The sequence below is a fragment of the Saccostrea cucullata genome, unplaced genomic scaffold, assembly GCF_032062105.1.
Source record: "Saccostrea cucullata isolate Sc308-1 unplaced genomic scaffold, CSIRO_AGI_Scuc_v1 ctg668, whole genome shotgun sequence".
In the NCBI taxonomy this organism is placed as follows: Eukaryota; Metazoa; Mollusca; class Bivalvia; order Ostreida; family Ostreidae; genus Saccostrea; species Saccostrea cuccullata.
This window is the reverse complement of record NW_026926978.1, coordinates 266,633-287,923: the sequence shown is the minus strand read 5'-3', so window position 1 is coordinate 287,923 and position 21,291 is coordinate 266,633. Positions and strand designations below refer to the sequence as shown.

The 21,291-nt window shown below is 32.9% G+C and overlaps 1 protein-coding gene across 1 annotated transcript in view; it reads right to left on the bottom strand.

Annotated features, from left to right (window-relative positions):
* Window positions 1-624: 624 nt before the first annotated feature.
* The window catches only part of LOC134273129 (PWWP domain-containing DNA repair factor 3B-like), a 40,942-nt gene continuing 20,275 nt past the window's right edge, over window positions 625-21,291 (bottom strand). The window contains exons 11-14 of the mRNA XM_062755305.1: window positions 11,827-11,891; window positions 993-1,075; window positions 811-880; window positions 625-639 (exon numbers count right to left, since the gene is read on the bottom strand). Of these exons, the coding sequence (XP_062611289.1) occupies window positions 625-639; window positions 811-880; window positions 993-1,075; window positions 11,827-11,891 (233 nt within the window). The remainder of the gene's footprint in view (window positions 640-810; window positions 881-992; window positions 1,076-11,826; window positions 11,892-21,291) is intronic.

Genomic DNA, 21,291 nt, shown 5'->3' with positions numbered 1-21,291 from the left:
GAAACAAGCAAATATACCCAAGAGGAAAACCTACTCATTTTTTTACCATCTACTTAATAATCATTTTGTCCCAACATGAGTACATGTACTGAAGAAGACACCTTTTAGTGATTTCAGGATCTGGTTCCTCTGAGCCTACAAATATAAGACTGCCTCCACTGTCTACACTGGACATCGGTGAGGCCGGGGGAGACACAGTGTGGGGGACAGGTGATGGGGGCGGGGAATTCTCACAAACCTCTTCCTCCTCTGAAAAAAAAAATCAAAAATATTTATCAGTCATGCAATTTCATGAGGCAAAATGTTTTCTTCTGAAAAATAAAATTAAATATAAAATTCAAGATGATGGCTGCATTTTGTGACTACCGGTATACACAACATATGCGCTTTCTAGGATCAATGGAATCATTCATTATCTAAAATGTGGAATAGACTGAATGACTACCTTGAAGACTCTCCATGAATTCTGTGTCCTCTTTCCTCAAAGTTCCCAATATCTTCTTGGTCATGTAGTTGTGAACTGTATCTACAGCCTTAGTGAACCTTTCCCGACCCTCACCCTCTAAACTGCTTCCCTTTTCCTGTGTTTAAAACAAAAAAAATTATACGAAATGTATATCAGTATCATTTTGACACTTTCTGGAAATCAAGTACATGTATAATTCACTAAAAGAGCACCGTGTATTTTTAAAAAATTACTTTTAAAAATCTTGAAAGATAATCAGTTATGAAAGCACTGCAATGCATTAATTTATTTATATTTTTCAACAACATAGAGTACATGCAGTTCTTGAGAAAAGCATAATGTACAAACCATGAATTGATTGAATCCTGGGTGTTATAAGAAATTACTGTTCTTGAATTGTAATTCAGGGTCAACCTGCATATTGAAGCATATTATTCTGAATCAGCAAACTATGAAGATATTAAGAAACCAATTATCAATAAATTTCTTATCTCCCTTAGTGAGAACTCTTCAGTCATGAAGTTACCTTTTAGGGATAGAGCTGTGAGGCTCAATCAGGGTGAGGGACACCTTAACGATTCTCTTCTTCTTCTTACCCAGTCTTCTGACCTGTTAACAGATGTCTTATATTGTCAATTTATAATTCCAAATAAAGTTAATCTATCAATTTATTTACTTGCATCAAATAAAAAAAATTCTCAAGGAGCGAGAGCTTATTGTACGGTAGCTGCAGAACTGTAGCTCTCTATATGAGAAAATTCGGACAGATGAAGCAGAGAGCTACAGATCCAATCGTTGTAAAAACCCTCGATTTACACTGACGATTTTTTGTCGCTACTTTGGGTATTTATTTCATGTAGTTTATACTTTCACTGGCCTTTAGAATGGTATACTATTATAATTCATATATTTAAGGATTTCAATCCCTAATAGGACCAAATTCTCTACCCTTAAATGTCCGTCAAGTACACAATACTCTGATATCATATTAAAGCATTTTATAGTGGAAAAGGATTGCCAATGAGAAATTTTCAAAAAGTTTATTAATTAACATGCATTCTCTGTAAGCACCAAAAAATCTTGGAAACGACATATCTCCGATTTTGATGAAATTTGCACCACAGGTGCACCTTGGTAGAAAACCAGCAAATATGGTGTTAGAAGTTTCCCACGTGCACCCGGTTGCCATGGAGACGGATCCATTGAATTTGGCCATTTTCGGCCATTTTTGACCAAACAAAAACATGAAAATTGAGGGATTATGAATGCATTTTTATCTTTATGTAGTGAACTCAAATATAAATCTTTGTATCATAAGAAAACATCAACTGTTAAAGAATACAGGGCATATAACCAGTTATTCCAGAATTGACCCCACTCTTAGAAAACGGTTCTGCAAAATAGCATAGTTTCTCAAAATGTGAAAAATGGAAAAATTTGGCATTTTTTGAGAAATTTAAGGTTAAATGAAAAAAATTGTCTACGGAAATTTTTCAAATCATATGCGTGTCGTCAAACGTCAGTATTTGTAGTGTCCCCTCATAAAAAAATTGGAGTGGGATCTCAATGCTATTTTTAGTAACATGTATCTAAAAATAGACATATTTAAAAAAAATCCAAAAAATGAAATTTGGGCAGAGTTTAAGATGCCATTGCTAGGTAATTATGAAATACACTGTTAAAGTCAATATGCCAATGTCAGAGAATGGACACCAATAACTACCATGCATCTTATTTTCAGGGATTTCCATTTTCTATTTATAGCTTCAAATGCCTTGATATGGTCATGTCTCATAAAATGATGAAAAATGTCAATTTTCCATTATTTTGAAGCTCCACTGAATCATAAATAATAAAAATATGGATCTTTCTAATATTTCATCAATAAGAACAAGGAATAGTATAATATCTCACAAATTATTGAGGACAGGCTCTCATCTCTATTAATAGTACAAATGTCTAAAAATAGACACATATGAAATTAACTGTTTAATGTTGATTTTCCACCAATTCTCAAATTAGAGACGGGAAATTTACCAACTTACTGTCATTAAATGTAACTGATATTATGTGACTGACAAGAACAAAAGAACATTCAATGGAATGCAGCATGATAAGCAGAGGTTTCCATTTCTATTTATAGTAACACATGTTTAAAAATAGACATAATGCGAAATATCGGGAAAATGTCGTTTTTTGTACTTTTTTCTAAAATTTTGGATGAATAATTGCTGACTATCTGTTTTTAACTGCTATTGGCATATGGTGACCAACAAGTAAAAGAAAGTCTTATATCAAATACGAAATCAGAAGCAGTGGTTTCCATTTCTATTTATAGTAACACATGTTTAAAAATAGACGAACTGCAAAATATCGGGAAAATGTAGTTTTTTTGTACTTTTTTCTCACATTTTGGATGAACAATTGCTGACTATCTGTTTTTAACTGCTTTTGGAATATGGTGACCAACAAGTAAAAGAAAGCATTATATCAAAAACAGAATGAGAAGCAGAGGTTTCCATTTCTATTTATAGTAACATGAGTTAAAAAATAGACGTACTGTAAACTATTGGAAAAATGTCATTTTTGTACTTTTTTCTAAAATTTTGGATGCATAATTGCTGACTATCTGTTTTTAACTGCTATTGGCATATGGTGACCAACAAGTAAAAGAAAGCCTTATATCAAATACAGAATGAGAAGCAGATGTTCTCATTTCTATTTATAGTAACATGAGTTTAAAAATAGACATACTGTAAATTATCGGGAAAATGTAGTTTATTTCTACTTTTTTTCTCACATTTTGGATGAACAATTGCTGACTATCTGTTTTTTACTGCTATTGGCATTCAGTGACCAACAAGTAAAAGAAAGCATTATATCAAAAACAGAATGAGAAGCAGAGGTTTCCATTTCTATTTATAGTAACATGAGTTCAAAAATAGACGTACTGTAAACTATTGGAAAAATGTCATTTTTGTACTTTTTTCTAAAATTTTGGATGCATAATTGCTGACTATCTGTTTTTAACTGCTATTGGCATATGGTGACCAACAAGTAAAAGAAAGCCTTATATCAAATACAGAATGAGAAGCAGAGGTTTTCATTTCTATTTATAGTAACATGAGTTTAAAAATAGACATACTGTAAATTATCGGGAAAATGTAGTTTATTTCTACTTTTTTTCTCACATTTTGGATGAACAATTGCTGACTATCTGTTTTTTACTGCTATTGGCATTCAGTGACCAACAAGTAAAAGAAAGCATTATATCAAAAACAGAATGAGAAGCAGAGGTTTCCATTTCTATTTATAGTAACATGAGTTCAAAAATAGACGTACTGTAAACTATTGGAAAAATGTCATTTTTGTACTTTTTTCTAAAATTTTGGATGCATAATTGCTGACTATCTGTTTTTAACTGCTATTGGCATATGGTGACCAACAAGTAAAAGAAAGCCTTATATCAAATACAGAATGAGAAGCAGAGGTTTTCATTTCTATTTATAGTAACATGAGTTTAAAAATAGACATACTGTAAATTATCGGGAAAATGTAATTTATTTCTACTTTTTTTCTCACATTTTGGATGAACAATTGCTGACTATCTGTTTTTTACTGCTATTGGCATTCAGTGACCAACAAGTAAAAGAAAGCATATATGAAATACAGAATGAGAAGCAGAGGTTTCTGTTTCTATATATAATAACACATGTTTGAAAATAGACATGCTGCAAATTCTCGAGAAAATGTAGACTTTCGCACTTTTTTCCTAACATCAGGGATGGTTAAAGTGCAGACAAACGGCTTTTATTTGTTATTGACAGAATATGACTAACGAGTATGAAAAAGCTTTAGCTAAAGTGTATAAGAATAATGTTTAAGGATATTTTTACATTTATGCCTATAATAACACATATTTATAAATAATCAGGAAAAAAAAGAATCGTTCGTTTTTCTCAAATTAGGGATATGAAATTTGCGGTCAAACTTTCATTAGCTGTAACTGACATGGCTAATTGTATTCCAATACATGTATCACAAAAGTATGCTCTCTCTGCATTAAAACACTCAAATGACAGCGATTTTCTTAATGAATTACCCATTATCGTTTATATTCAGGTCGACAGCCCGAGCCCAATTGAATTTTTTTTGTTAGGTGCATCCAGAAAATTTCCCTAGGAGGCGATGGGCTCAAATCACTGTGTCAGTTTAAACTAGAACTGTCCGAACGAGACTAAATTCCCCTGCTTGGTTTTTCAGAGGTGTTAAATCATGAATATTTAATGGATCTAAGAGATAAGTGAAATGCTAAAACATTTTTAATGCAAATGTAATTTCTCATAATATTTTCATAAATGAAACGAAGGCTCATCCTTATAATAAAAAACAGACTAACAATATACGGACCAGACACGAATTATGAACTTTTTCTGTCAGTGACCTTGGCCTTGCATTAATGACCTTGGATCAACGTCTTGACAGAAAATCAGATAATAAGCAAGGTTTGTGTGAAGTAGTAGATTGAGGTTTAGCCATAAAAAATATATGGACCAGACACAAATAATAAAAAATTTTCTTCAAGTTGCTTTGAACTTCCCCAAATGATTTTGCGTCAAGGTCATGACACACTCTTAGGTCATGAGCAATCTTTGTGTGAAATAAGAACCTACCAAGTTCATCCATAAGAAAGATATAGAGCGGACACGAATTATGAAATTTTTCTTCAATGACCTTGAACTTCCCAAAATGACCTTGGTTCAAGGTCATGACGCACCCTTAAGTCATGGGCAGTCTTTGTGTGAAATGAGAACATACCAAGTTTATCCATAAGAAAGATCTCAACTGGACACGAATTATCAATTTTTTTTAGTGACCTTTAACTTCCCTAAAGGACCTTGGCTCAAGATCATGACACAATCTTAGGTCATGGGCAATATCTGTGTGAAATAAGAACATACCAAGTTAATCCATAAAAAAGATATGGACAGGACACAAATTATGAAATATTTCTTCCAGTGACCTTGAACTTCCACAAATGTCCTTGGCCTAAGGTCATGACACACTCTTATTGCATGGGCAGTCTTTGTGTGAAATGAGAACCTACCAAGTTTATCCATAAGAAAGGTATGGACTGGCCACGAATTATGAAACTTTTTTTCAGTGACCTTGAACTTCCCTAAATGACCTTGGGTCAAGGTTATGACACAATCTTAGGTCATGAGAAATCTTTGTCTGAAATAAGACCATACCAAGTTTATCCGTAAGAAAGATGTGGACCGGACAGGAATTAATTTTTTTTTTCAGTGACCTTGAACTTCCCCAAATGACCTTGGGTCAAGGTCATGACACACCCTAAGGTCATGGGCAATCTTTCTGTGGAGTAGTAGATTCTAATGTTCCTCATAAAGGAAGATATGGACCGGACACTTTTGCACAGACAGATGGACAGACGGACAAGCTGATTCCTATATACCCCCAAACTTCGTTGGGGGGTGGGGTAATAATAAAGTTGAATATCGCAGGGATCCAGATCCCCTCTGATCCATGCATGCCTTACCAGAATTTGTTCAAAAGTAATTCGAAATTTGCCCAAATGTTTTGAGTTGGCTTACTTTCGATTTCTCTCTCTCTCTCTCTCTTTATACATGCATATTTCTCTAGACTTTAACTAAAGCATTTAAAAATATTTGTTGTTTTAGTTTTTTAAAAATTATTTTACGTATAAACAATAACATGCATGTAGTTTTTGGAACCGGAGGGGGGGGGAGGAGGGGGGGTTCAAAGATAGACATCATATAGGTAATAAACATTTGGGAGTAGATTTAGCTCCCCCCTTTTAAGCAGGCATGTTGCAGTGTAGTCGAATAAGGGTAAGTGGTAGTGTTTGAAAAAAAAATGGTACTGAAAGAAGTTCGAAGTAGATTGAGGTTTTCATGTTTGGACCCCCCTTTTCACTTTTAATTTGCTTCCGACACGAATTTTGTTATGACCCTAGAGTTATATCTCCTTTTTAAAGACTTGATTTTCATGGCAATAAGCTGTCATACATTGGTATCAGTGTTTGAAAAAGATTCCTTGTTACGTTTTAAAATACTACTACTACTAAAAATTAACTTGTCTTAATGAGGGATGGGGAGTAACTTTAGTTACAGAAATGGCTTTGCTATTAATAGGCGTTTAAACAAACTAATATTGGTCAGAAATATAAATTATTAACTTAGTGAAAAATCGAACAGAGAAAAGGTATTATTCCTTCATTCAAGGATACTTTGTGGCAAGTCAAATTGAAATTAACCCAGTGGTTCTTGATAAGAAAATGAAAATATAAAAAGTTTACAATGAGAACAACAATGACTGACAAGGCACAAATGATCTTAAAAGCTCACTTGAGCCATTATTTTAAAACATGTGTTACTATAAATAGAAATGGAAACCCACCTTATTATGCATTTCGGTTACTGCTCTCTTGTACGTGCTGGTTACATTATGTCAGTTACAGCTAATGAAAGTTTGACTGCAATTTCCTATCCCTAATTTGAGAAAATAGAATGATTCTATATTTTCTTGATTAATTGCTGAATGTCTATTTATAACTATACGTTAGTATAGGTAGAAATGAAAAAAAAATACCTTTACACACTATTCTTATACATTTTGGCTAAAGCTTTTTCATGCTCGTTAGTCACCTTCTGTCAATAACAATTATCAGCCGTTTGTCTGCACAGTATCAATTCCTGATGTTAAGAAAAATGCAAAAGTCTATATTTTCTCAAGAATTTGCAGTATGTCTATTTTCAAACATGTGTTACTATAAATAGAAATGGAAACTTATGCTTCTCATTCTGTGTTTCGTATATGCTTTCTTTTACTTGTTGGTCACCATATTCCAATAGCAGTTAAAAACATATAGTCTGCACTTGTTCATCCGAAATGTGAGAAAAAAGTACAAAAAAATGACATTTTTCCGATATTTTGCAGTTTGTCTATTTTTAAACTTGTGTTACTATAAATAGAAATGGAAACCACTGCTTTTCATTCTGTATTTGATATAAGACTTTCTTTTACTTGTTGGTCACCATATTCCAATAGCAGTTAAAAACATATAGTCTGCAATTGTTCATCCGAAATGTGAGAAAAAAGTACAAAAAAATGACATTTTTCCGATATTTTGCAGTTTGTCTATTTTTAAACTTGTGTTACTATAAATAGAAATGGAAACTACTGCTTTTCATTCTGTATTTGATATAAGACTTTCTTTTACTTGTTGGTCACCATATGCCAATAGCAGTTAAAAACAGATAGTCAGCAATTATGCATCCAAAATTTTAGAAAAAAGTACAAAAATGACATTTTTCCAATAGTTTACAGTATGTCTTTTTTTAAACACATGTTACTATAAATAGAAATGGAAACCTCTGCTTCTCATTCTGTATTTCGTATATGCTTTCTTTTACTTGTTGGTCACCATATTCCAATAGCAGTTAAAAACATATAGTCTGCAATTGTTCATCCGAAATGTGAGAAAAAAGTACAAAAAACGACATTTTTCCGATATTTTGCAGTTTGTCTATTTTTAAACTTGTGTTACTATAAATAGAAATGGAAACCACTGCTTCTGATTTTTGTATTTGATATAAGACTTTCTTTTACTTGTTGGTCACCATATGCCAATAGCAGTTAAAAACAGATAGTCAGCAATTATTCATCCAAAATTTTAGAAAAAAGTACAAAAAACATTTTCCCGATATTTCGCATTACGTCTATTTTTAAACATGTGTTACTATAAATAGAAATGGAAACCTCTGCTTATCATGCTGCATTCCATTGAATGTTCTTTTGTTCTTGTCAGTCACATAATATCAGTTACATTTAATGACAGTAAGTTGGTAAATTTCCCGTCTCTAATTTGAGAATTGGTGGAAAATCAACATTAAACAGTTAATTTCGTATGTGTCTATTTTTAAACATTTGTACTATTAATAGAGATGAGAGCCTGTCCGCAATAATTTGTGAGATATTATACTATTCCTTGTTCTTATTGATGAAATATTGTAGAGATTCATATTTTTATTATTTATGATTCAGTGGAGCTTCAAAATAATGGAAAATTGACATTTTTCATCATTTTATGAGACATGTCTATATTTAGGCATTTGAAGCTATAAATAGAAAATGGAAATCCCTGAAAATAAGATGCATGGTAGTTATTGGTGTCCATTCTCTGACATTAGCATGTTGACTTTTACAGTATATTTCATAATTACCTAGCAATGGCATCTTAAACTCTGCCCAAATTTCATTTTTTGGATTTTTTTTAAATATGTCTATTTTTAGATACATGTTACTAAAAATAGCATTGAGATCCCACTCCAATTTTTACATGAGGGGACACTACAAATACTGACGTTTGATGACATGCATATGATTTGAAAAATTTCCGTAGACAATTTTTTTTATTTAACCTTAAATTTCTCAAAAAATGCCAAAATTTCCATTTTTCACATTTTGAGAAACTATGCTATTTTGCAGAACCGTTTTCTAAGAGTGGGGTCAATTCTGGAATAACTGGTTATATGCCCTGTATTCTTTAACAGTTGATGTTTTCTTATGATACAAAGATTTATATTTGAGTTCACTACATAAAGATAAAAATGCATTCATATTTCCTCAATTTTTATGTTTTTGTTTGGTCAAAAATGGCCAAAAATGGCCAAATACAATGGATCCGTCTCCATGGCAACCGGGTGCACGTGGGAAACTTCTAACACCATATTTGCTGGTTTTCTACCGAGGTGCACCTGTGGTGCAAATTTCATCAAAATCGGAAATATGTCGTTTCCAAGCCCTATAGTAATTTTTTGGTGCTTACAGAGAATGCATGTTAAGCAGTAGTTAATTAACAAAGATTGCATTGAAGTCTATGGGGAAAAGCGTTTTTTCAAAATAAAAATTCAAATAATTTGAATATCAATAAATCCTGTGGTGGAAAGATGCATTGAAATATTAAAAATAGAATGATAATTGAAAACAATTTTTTTACCGGCTAAATTTTTTTTAATTGATTTTTTTTATTAATTAAAAAAGGGGAGTTAACTCTTACCAAAATTCAAGGTCATGAATTAGGACACATCCCACACATACTTATAGTAATTAATGGGAACTATGACTAAATAAACTGAGTATTGAATGCCTACATATCTTTTATGTTTTCAATTTCATTGAATTTCTTCCTATTAGGGATTGAAGACCTTAACTCTTATATTTGATACTTTGTTTACATTTTATGGGTCCCAAACAGTCCTGTATATAATTTTGTATTGTCGGTTTAAAAGAGTTCCATTTTGACATCCGTAAACCATAAACAGCCGTTTGTAAGAATTCGGAGGTACGTAAATGATCAGGAACTGCAGTTGAAAGTATGATTAATTTTTAAATTACATTTAAAATTATTTTCAAAGCTGGGGAAGGTATGTAAACTACACAAAATAAATACCTAAAGTAGCTACAAAAATTGTCGGCATAAATCGAAGGTTTTTACAATGCTTGGATATGCAGCTCTCTGCTTTATCTGTCCGAATTTTCTCAAGCAGAGAGCTACAGTTCTGAAGCTAATTGTGCGGCAAATAAATTTCAGTATCCAGGAATTTTCCACTACCCCATGTAGGGCCTAATTTAGGGCTCGTTCCCAATTGTAACAAGAGGCCCAGGGGCCACATTGCTCATCTGAGCACATCATCTAGGAAAGACGCACAAATGATTAGATCAGATTTGAAAAGTTTTCTAAAAGGGGGGGGGGGGGGGGGGGGGGGCTTGAATTCTAATACTACTTGGGAATGCCCCCACATCAATTCTCCATATAACTGCTTGAAAAAGTTCTTGATAAAAAGATTTTTATAGATTTTTCAAACATTTTGTTTGTATATTACTTTGTAATAATTTGAATTTGACTCCCCATCATTTCCCTCCCTACCCCAAAGGGTACTCATGATTTGAACAAATTTATATCTTCAATACATGAGGATGCTTAGATGTCAATATGACTTAACATAGCTTTTCTGTTCTTGAGATTTTTCCCTTTATTTCCTATGTAAAACTTTGATCCACCATTGAGACCCTTCCTTACCCTTGGAGGTTATTATTTGAATAAATTTAACACTACCTAAGGATCCTTCCATATAAATATCACTCATCATGCTTAGCTATTCTTTAGAAAAAAGATCTTTTTAAATATATTTTAATGTAAAACTTGGATCCCCCATTGTGGCCCCTCCCTATCCCTGGGGGTTATGATTTGAACAAACTAGAATCTACAGTATCTGAGGATGCTTCCATAAAGATATCACTTATCATGGTTTTGCAGTACTTGAGAAGAAAATTAATTTTAAAGATTTCCCTATATATTCCTAAGTTAAACCTTGATCTGCCATTGTGGCCCCAATCTACCCCAGGGGTCATGATTTCAACATACTTGAATGTACACTATCTGAGGATGATTCAACATGAGTTTCATCTTTCTGTCCCAATGGTTCTTGAGAAGAAGATTTTAAAAGATTTTTCCTATATATTCCTATGTAAAAACTCTGAACGGCCATTGTGGCCCAATCATACCCCCGGGGGTCATGATTTGAACAAATTTGAATGTACACTATCCTAAGATGATTCAACATGAGTTTCATCTTTCCTGGCCCAGTGTTTCTTGAGAAGAATATTTTCAAAACATGCCATTAATTTTTCACCAATTCAAAATTATCTCCCCTTGGAAGAGGGCATGGCCCTTCATTTGAACAAACTTGAATGCCCTTCACCGAAGGATACTTTGTAGCAAGTTCAGTTGAAACTGGTCCAGTGGTTCTTGAGAAGAAGATGAAAATATGATTGATTAATTGATTGATTGATTGTATACTGTTTAACGTCCCTCTCCAGGATATTTCACTGATATGGAGACATCACCATTGCCATCGAAGGGCTGCAAATTTAGGCCTATGCTCGGCACTTACGGCCTTTGAGCAGGAAGGGATCTTTGTCACCTGCTGTGACACGGGGCCTCGGTTTATACAGTCTCATCCGAAGGACTGCCCCATTTAGTTGCCTTTTACAACTGAGGACCTATTCTAACCCGGATCCCCACGGGGCAAGATGAAAATATGAAAAGTTTATGAAGACAACAACGACACCAAAGACGACGGAAAAATTTTGATCAGAAAAGCTCACTTGAGCCTTCGGCTTAGGTGAATTAAAATGCCCTCCTTTTTGCCCAGTGAAATATTTGTGTGTAACAGTCAGAGTTGAGAAACAATAGAAATATTAAAATATGAAGACAGATCTAGTGTTGTGTTGATTTATATCATTGTACTTACAACAGCTGGCCACACAGGACATCCCTTCCACTTTACCCAGACAATGTCTTTCTCCTTAATTGTCACTGAAATACAATGATCAGAATTAAATTGCTTGTGATGATAATTGTAATTTCATTTGTAATATGAAATTAAAAGCATTATAACTGAGAAGTCAAAATACTTTCAATGGAATGGAATGTGTTCTTAACATGTAACTTGCATCACAAGTATTAGATGCTTCTAGTTTTTAGTAGTACAGAATGCAAACTTAAAACATCGCTATGATGTCATGCCTTTATTCTTGCTGTCTAAAAACTTACCTGTAGCTGTCCAATGATAACTAGAACTGTCCAATAGGGACAAATACCCCCGCTGGGTTTTTCAGAGTAGGTGCCAATTCAGAAATATTTTATGGATCTAGTAAGAGGTGTTCACTATTGTCTAATAAAGTGCCCTGCCACAGCATGATACGCCCGTCAAATATTGTTCAATAATCATTAATTGGTTAGGGTGCAAGAAAATCAAGTAACCTTGATTAACAGATTGACACAGATTTCAATGATCTAATTTCCATTTCTTATCATCATGTTTAAAATATTGTACATACATCTCTAAGAGACTTACAGTGTAGGGATTAATTAAAACAAATAATACATCATATAATTCTAAACTGGCTGTGTTAGAGCTTAACAAATATCCATCTGCAGCTTTAAATTGTTTATTGCATATTTTAGGAAATACATGTAATGGAAATGCTACAGTCTAATAAAAAAAAATCAAAAATTGATTATTCTTTAGACTATAAAATTCTAAGTGAGACATGACTGCAATTTGTTGCAAATATATGCATACATGCCAACTTTCCCGATTTAGGCAGGATTCTCCCGATTTTAACCTTTCATCCCGCCTTCCCGATCGGGAGAGGAAAATTGTCCCAATTTCCCGATTTGAGAAAATTCAGATTTTCAGTTTCCCTACCGCCGAATTTTGTCAATTGGGATAAGAATATCAGAGTTGTTTATTCAATGCACACAGATAAGTCTCATTGTTTATTTAGCATGCAGAGTTAATTAGCCACAGGAAATCACTTCTCGCTTCAACGCACACGCTGCTGTCCAGGTACAGGTACAGGTAGCTTATAGCCTGGAGCAGTTAGGGGATTAATCTTTTCAGTTTGAAGGGGTATGCGAAGTGAAACACATGCATTAAGGGCTTAATTAATAGTCATTGTATTAAAAACAAAAATTAAAGTCAATGATAATGATAATGACAATAAAATAGGAATCCAAAAAGATCGTTTTTTGAAAACGAAAGTAGAAAATTTCAAAGCATATATAGCTGCTGATTTTAACTGCTAATAATAAAAATATTGTACAGTTTGTCAATTTAATAAAAATATTGAAAATAATTTAGATTAAATAATATTCTCATGTTAAGTACACTGAATCCCCCCCCCCCCCTTTCTTCCATAGATCATACTCATATTGTACATTGTATTTCTTTGTTACATATATGTCAACATGGTCACGGAAATACCAAAGACCCATATGACATTGCCAAGACTGCAAAAGTTTATCATGTTAATGATGCAGTCTTTTACAATTTTAATTTTTCTTTGGGATGGGTGGGGGTGGGGCTTGTGTTAAAAAATTCATGATTTAATTATAGGCCTATTTCTCTAAATTGTTTCATGTGTGAGATAAAATCAATGATGCACTGTCTATAAACTTACTTATAGGTAATAAAGTGACACTTGATTTTAAGGGTACATACCAGAAACAAAATGTAAATTAATATATATATATTTTTGATGAAATGCTTTGAAACTCATAATATAAGGATATAATAGTAGTATAGACATGATGACATGGTCGAAATAGCAAGATTTCACGCGCATGCACGTGCGCTTCGTTCCGATAGGTTGAAACAAAAGTCTTTATATCTTTTTTGTTTTCTGACAAAATCCTTTGAAATTTTGAACATAGTCATACATTATGAAGATCTACAGCATGATATATAAGAATAATCATGAACGCACGCACATGCACGTTAGCTGCAATCTGATTGGCTAAAAGATTAAATGCCTAAACCTTTCTTAGTTCTCAATAATACAGGGTTAAATTTCGAATATGAATAGATATAATGAATGCCTACATTATTCTACAATCAAAATTAAATGCAAGGACGTCATGCACATGCGCGCACACACAATGCGTTAAACGACAGTATACTTAAGTCTTTTGATGTTCATGCAGAATTAAGAACTTATAAATGTAAAGACATGTAACATACTGAAGCAGATCTTTTTACCCTTGACCTTGATACTTAGGTCAAGGTCACTAGTAACCTGAATAAAATGTTGATATTAGCTATTTACCAAAATGACCTTGACCTATGAACTTGAAATCGACCTTAACCTTTGACCTTAACCCAAGGGTAGAAAGAACCCCCCCCCCCCCCACACAAAGTAGAGAATCGCTGTAAAACTAAAATTACACCTCGGACCCACATAACATTTCAAGGAAACTGCAGAAAAGAGCTCGAGGAAAGAGTATTAAAATATTTGATGTGAGTTTCCAAATTATATAGAAATTATTAATTTAATTAATTACAAATCCTGTCGTGTTTGAAATTAAAGTCCAGATGAACAAAGTTGGTATATAAGCCTTCTATGTTTACATGTATTTATTCGGATGTCGTTAATAGCATTCAATTCTACTGATTTGAAACAATATTTTAATACCAAGCATCCTTTGTTTATTTAACCGTTGAAATTTAATTGATTTTTTTTTTAGAATTACGCAATCCCCAGAAATTCAAAATCAATATACATGTACCTCCTTCGTAAAAAAAAAAATATCAGGTATTTGCATTCATGAAAAATATACATGTATTAATAAGCAGGTCTTAAAGAATATTGGTCACATTAGCTGATACGAATGTCTTTATAAATATCTATTGTAAACCCCAGAAAGTAGCCTCCTATGCATTCAATTTGGAAAAAATAAATAGTTCCGGTCAAAAACCTTTACATGTATATATTTATTTACATAGTATATAAAATTTACCAGGCACAGGTACCAGAGTTGTCAAAATGACCAGAAAGGAAATATATTAAAAAAAATCTGAACAGATTAAAGGAAAATCCCTTTTCTATGTATGGAACTAAAATTGACTAAGTTCATTTTGATTGGTTAGCCATCGGCGTGATATCCTCAGTCGACTTTAACACTGCCTTGTCGTAGGATTAAAACCAACTTTGAGCCCGAGGTTAAAATCAGTAGAGAATTTAAGTGTGAATAGGTATTTCAAAAAATGATATATACTTGAAATGTGGTAACTTTATATCTGTATTTTTTCTATTATTCGCGGGATAGAAAGATGTGTTAATCGCTTAACCAACATGCCATGATCATCTTGCATATGCATGTACATGTACGTGTGCGCCAATGCAAAATGTTAAACGATATATAGTTGATATCATTGTAACTTTAAATGAAATCCTTAAATACTTAGTATATTTATGAAAGGTGTTACAGGAAAAGCTATGGCACGAAAAAGGACATGGGGAGCGTTTGGGGAACATCTGTAACGGTCCCCGTTACAATTAGCCCTAGTTATTATTAGGGCTTTTCGACTTTTGTCGAAAAGACCTATTGTTTTCGTTTTGTTTATTATTATTATTATTATACTGAACACTTCTATCGTTCAGCTTTTGGGGAATACCTTTAATAATAAGTATTTTATTTTATAACCACTGAATAGCAAATTTAAATCCCACGTGCGTGAAACAAGAACAACTTCCGGTAAAGTCACTTCCGGTTTCTACTAAAGAAAAACTGAAATTTCTAAAGAAGCTAAAAACAATTTTAATTTTAGTGTGTCAACTCCCAAATTTAAGATATGAATTCTGGAGACCTAGTCCAATAAAAAAGTGCGCGTACGTAACTTTTGACCACAGATACTTTTCGAGATATAAAACTTCAAACATTGAAGAAGGGGGGATGAAATTTTTGAATGTCACAATTACGTTACAAAATTAATTTGAGCATAGAAATATGTTAATACTAATTAGTACAACATGTGATATAAGTTTCATATCAATCAGAACAGAACTTCCGGTTTTATGGGTCTTGAAAGTTTTATATTAAATTTAAATAAATCATGGCACATTTTCTCTTAAAGTAATCAAGATTTTCTTGTAATATTTGGTATACATATTGACTCTGATACTCTTGTGACATCATTAGATTACAAAATTAAAAGTTTGAAAAATAAGGGATTTCTAAGGGCCAACATTGAAAATAGACCTTTGCCTGTAACTCTCTTATTTCTCAATGAATTTTCAAATAGTTTTCAGATTTGATTTAAGCAAACAATGGACAGTCTAAAAAATATATGCCGTGGTGTCACTTTTTTACCCCTTATAGGAGTTTTAGAGACCTGAAAAATTGCATTTTTAAGTCTTTTAATAAATATTTGTGAAGAGTTATCTCCCTTTGCCCACCTGTTTGGAACCTTATATGCTGTCTATGTTTCAATTTTGGTATGCATATAAAAAGTACTTCCGGTTTTATGAGTGCCTTAAATTTGCCTATGGAGATTTCTATGTTTAGTTTGAAATCACGCTAAATTAATCGTGGAACATTATCTCTTAAAGTATTCAACATTTTCTTGTAATATTATGTATGCAGAATGACTCTGAAACTGTTGTGACTTCAACAAATTATTAAATTGAAATTTTTGAAAATAGGGGATTTTTAGGGGGCCAACCTTGAAAACAGACCTTTGCCTGCAACTTTTTTATTTTTCAATAAATTTTCAAATAGTTTTCAGATTTGACTTAAGCATACAAAGGACAGTCTAAAAAATATGGTCCGTGGGGTCACTTTTTGACCCCTTAAAGGAGTTTTAGAGACCTGAAATTTTGTATTTTAAAGTATTTTCAAAAACAATTGTGCAAGAGTTATCTCCCTTTGGCAATCTATTTGAAGACTAATATGCTCTCTATGTTTCAATTTTGGTATGGATATGTAGAGTACTTCCGGTTTTATAAGTACCTTAAAATTGCCTATGGAGATTTCCATGTTAAAGCTGAACACGATTCGTAAAAGGAATCTGTCCGCCATTTTTGTTCCCGAGTCTCGCTACTCTGCAGACTCCTATAAATAGGGCAAAACTTAGTCACTGTTCAGTGTAATCAGTAGACACCGAAAGAAGACGGACGTATGCTATACAGCACTCGGTAGCGAGAATAATAACGTAATACTTCGTCTTATGCAGGAAAGTAAGAAACCAAATAAGTTTAAATTATAGTTGTATAAGTCAGTGCAGTATACAAACACGTAACTGCAATAAAACATAAACAAAGGTAATACAAGATAACCAGCACGAACACGGGTCGCCATTCCACGCCGATACCCGTGACAATAAAGCAGTCAGGTGTAACGAATGCGACGAGTATACCCTAGTATTGATGTATCATAGATAATGCTATCGAAAATGGAGTATGCCTATTTACGAGTCGTGTTCAGCTTTAAATTTGAAATCATACGATGTCCATTATTTTCAAAGGGAAGCAAGGAAGTCTCATAATATTTCACATGAAAAACTACTTTAGCATTGTCTTTCGGTGCTTAGGTCATGAAAATAAAATTTCTTAAAATAAAAGGGATTTTAGGGGTCAGTACAGAAAATAGTTTTTTGTTTATTACTTTTTTATTTGTCCATAGATCTTCAAACTGATTTCGGTTTTGAGTTAAACGTAACTAGGGCAATTTAAAAATAATGGTCCGTGGGGTCATTTTTTGATCCCTTATGGGTGTTTTAGAGACCTGAATTTATGTATTTTTAAGTAATTTTAAAAATAAAGATGCAAGAGTTATCTCCCTTTGTCAACCTGTTTGCAGTCTAATATGCTCTCTATGTTTCAATTTTGATATGTATAATTAAAGAGTACTTCCGGTTTTATGAGGCCCTTAAAATTCTCTATGGAGATTTCTATGTTAAATATGAAATCATAGAATGTCCCATATATCAAAAGGGAAGCAAGCGATTCTCGTGATATTTAACATGAATAATGACTCAATCATTGTCTCCATTTGGTAATGTCAGGGAAAGAAAAATCCCTTAAATAGAAGGGACTTTAGGGTTCAATTCAGAAAACAGCCTCTTCTCCATATCTTTTTTATTTTTCAAGCAATCTTTAAACTTATTTTGGTTTTGCATTAAGCATAAAGAGTGCAGTTTAAAAAATATTACCCGTGGGGTCACTTTTTGACCCCTTATATGAGTTTTAGTGGATTGAAAAAAAAATACATTTTCATATGTTTTAAATATTGATGAAAGAGTTATTTCTCTTTGAGTAGAAAATGATGGTCAAAAAGAATCGTTATGTTTTCAGTTCAGTATTTATCTTAAAAGAACTTTTGTGAAATTGAACCTTATGAGTTTTATATCATGTAAGTTTTTAAAGCTCTTGATTTTTAGGCGTCGAAAAGCCCTCCGTTTTTGTTGAACGACAAAAATAAGGTCTAGTTATTATCATTATTATTCTTTTTTTTTCTTCTTTGTTCTCAAGTACTTTTTTGTCCACGAGTGTTCTCAGAAACTGTTCACCCAACTAAGCTAAAACCTTAATAGGGTTAATAGGTGTGTAGTGTAGGTGTGCGGAACGAAGGTTATTTTGCGCGCATACGCATGCACGTGCGGGCGCGTGATATGAGTGAAATGACCGATATACTTAATATAGCTTTAACTTTTACATTTTTAATGAAATGATTTGAAACTCATTATATAAAGATATAATAATAGTGTAGATAATATGACACTGTCAAATTAGCAAGAACTCACGCGCATGCACGTGCGCTTCGCTCTGATTGGCTGAAACAAAAATCTCAATATCTTTTCTGTTTTTTGACGGAAGGGTATGAAATATAAAAATTAAGGCATACTTTAGGATGTTCTACAATGTAATATATAACAATTGTCTTGAAAACACGTGCATGCACGTGCACTGCAATCTGATTGGCTTAAACTTTAAATGGCTATAACTCCCTTGTTTTTCAACCAAACAGGATGGGATTTAGAAAATAGACAGATATAATAGACTTCTACAAGAAGGTATGGTCATCATGCACATACATGAACGTACGTGCACGTGCGCTTCGTTCTGATTGGCTGAAACAAAAATCTCAATATCTTTCCTGTTTTTTGACGAAATGCTATGAAATCTAAAATATATACATACTTTAGGATGTACTACAATATGATATATAACAATTGTCATGAAATCACGCGCATGCACGTGCGCTGCAACCTTATTGGCTAAAACTGTAAATGGCTATAACTCCCTTGTTTTTCAACCAAACAGGGTGGGATTTAGAACATAGACAGACATAATAAACTTCTACAGGAAGGTATAGTCCTCATGCACGTGAAATGAGTAATATTAAAAATACGCTTAAATGAGTGTATTTTTTAATACTTCTGGATTAATTGATTTGATATTAAGTATATTAAAATATATAAATAATGTAGACAAGATGATAATGTCATTACGCACATGCATTCAGATAAGCACGCGTGCAATGCTAAAATTTAAATATATTTTGTATTCTTCGGGGAAAAAGTGTGTCTTATTTAATAGCGCTTACAGGTAATATGGCACCAAAAGGGTGTAGGGGAGCATTTGGGGAACATCTGTAACGGTCCCCGTTACAATTAGCCCTAGTTAATTTTAATTATATTATACAATACTAATTTAGTTTTAATCATACACTAAAACATCAATTTGTTTTAATTACATTACACCAATTGAAAGATCTTTATCTGGATTACAGCCATCAAGAACTCTTTTAAATTAACACAAGCAACTAAAAGGCCATTTCTTTTTGCCCAACTCCCAAGAGATAAATTAAGATAACACTGCATGATCAGATCTAGAGATGCTCTTGCCAGTTAACTCCCGACAATGAACTCATTAATTTCTCTCTAATTTGACATGCACATTTCTGCTATCAAAAATTCTCCTTGACCAGTGCTTGATAATTATGCCCATGGGACAAACTGAATTCCTCTCAAATCATTAACATTTGTTACAGAATTTGCTGTAAAGTATATGATGAAAAAATAAGTTTTTACTTAATTTAGCATTTTTTAATAAGGATTCAACTATATTTTTTAGGGATGTCAAATCGGTCAATATTTGATAATCGGTTACTCGGACGTTTTTCCGATCGAGTACCCGGGTACTCGGTAAAATTGTAAATACAATGCTGTTCATTTTAATCTTAAACCTAGTTAAGCTCTCTTTAACCCCAATGTTGTTTTTTATTATGTTTTTAGTACATGTTTAAAAATGTGGAGTCCACCGAAAATGATTTATTGTACTTAATTTATTTATTTAACATAAAAGACATCAATTTGATTCACCAAGAATTACAAATTAATGATTTACAGTTCTTGTTTGGGAAGACGCTTTAAATTAATCAATCTGCCATGCACCTTTGTAATGACCACACTCGCGAAGCTCGAAGCAGAAGGAACGGACGTTGTTGGAATGAGTTGTCGTATATTGTTATTGCCCCGTATACATTATATTTATTCCACAGAGCTGATTTAATTTTCTTTTTCAATCTTCAATTTCATGTATTACATACAATTTCTTTATATTTTAAAGTCGGTAGCGGTATATTTATGCATGCCAGATTTCGGTACTGTTTACTAAATAATTTTAAAATGTTTTAAAGATAAGAGCACATCAATCGATCATCAATGAAAACAAATCATTGAAACCATCCAAAAATTAAGGATCCCAATAGGTGAGAAAAGCTGTGTACCAGGTAATTGGCCACTAATTACTGTATATACACAGCCACAGGCTATAACAGGTGTTTTAAAGGTGTAGACGACGACACGCTAATTATCGTATCCACATTAAAGTTATTTTTTGATAAGTTTTTCATAAATATATGTATTTTGGAAAAAGAAAAAAAATATACATCCGAGTAACCGAGTACCAGTTTTAGTATTCGATACTCGGACGTTCGATCGAGTACCCGGTTAACCAGGTACTCGTTGACATCCCTAATATTTTTACATTTTTTAGGATTATGAAATTTAAAATTTTAAAGACTTAGTTTTTTTTTTAAAAATCACTTAAATTAAAGGTCACAGTGACCTTGAAATAGGTCGTGACACAACTTCTACCCAAGATGCATAAATTGTCCAAGTTTGATGATTGTAAGTCTAATAGTTTTCTAGTTATGAGCCAAACAAAATCACAAAATAAAAAAGAAAAAATGCCTGTAAAATGCAGAAAAATCATCCAATCATGATGAAAATACCAGGTGCACACCTTCATATGGTGAATAATAAGTATATAAATTTTCAGACAAATTCATCCAACAGTTTCTGAGAAACGGTCCGGACAAAATCTTGTCTACAGACGGACGGACAGCTAGACAGACGGACGGACATAAC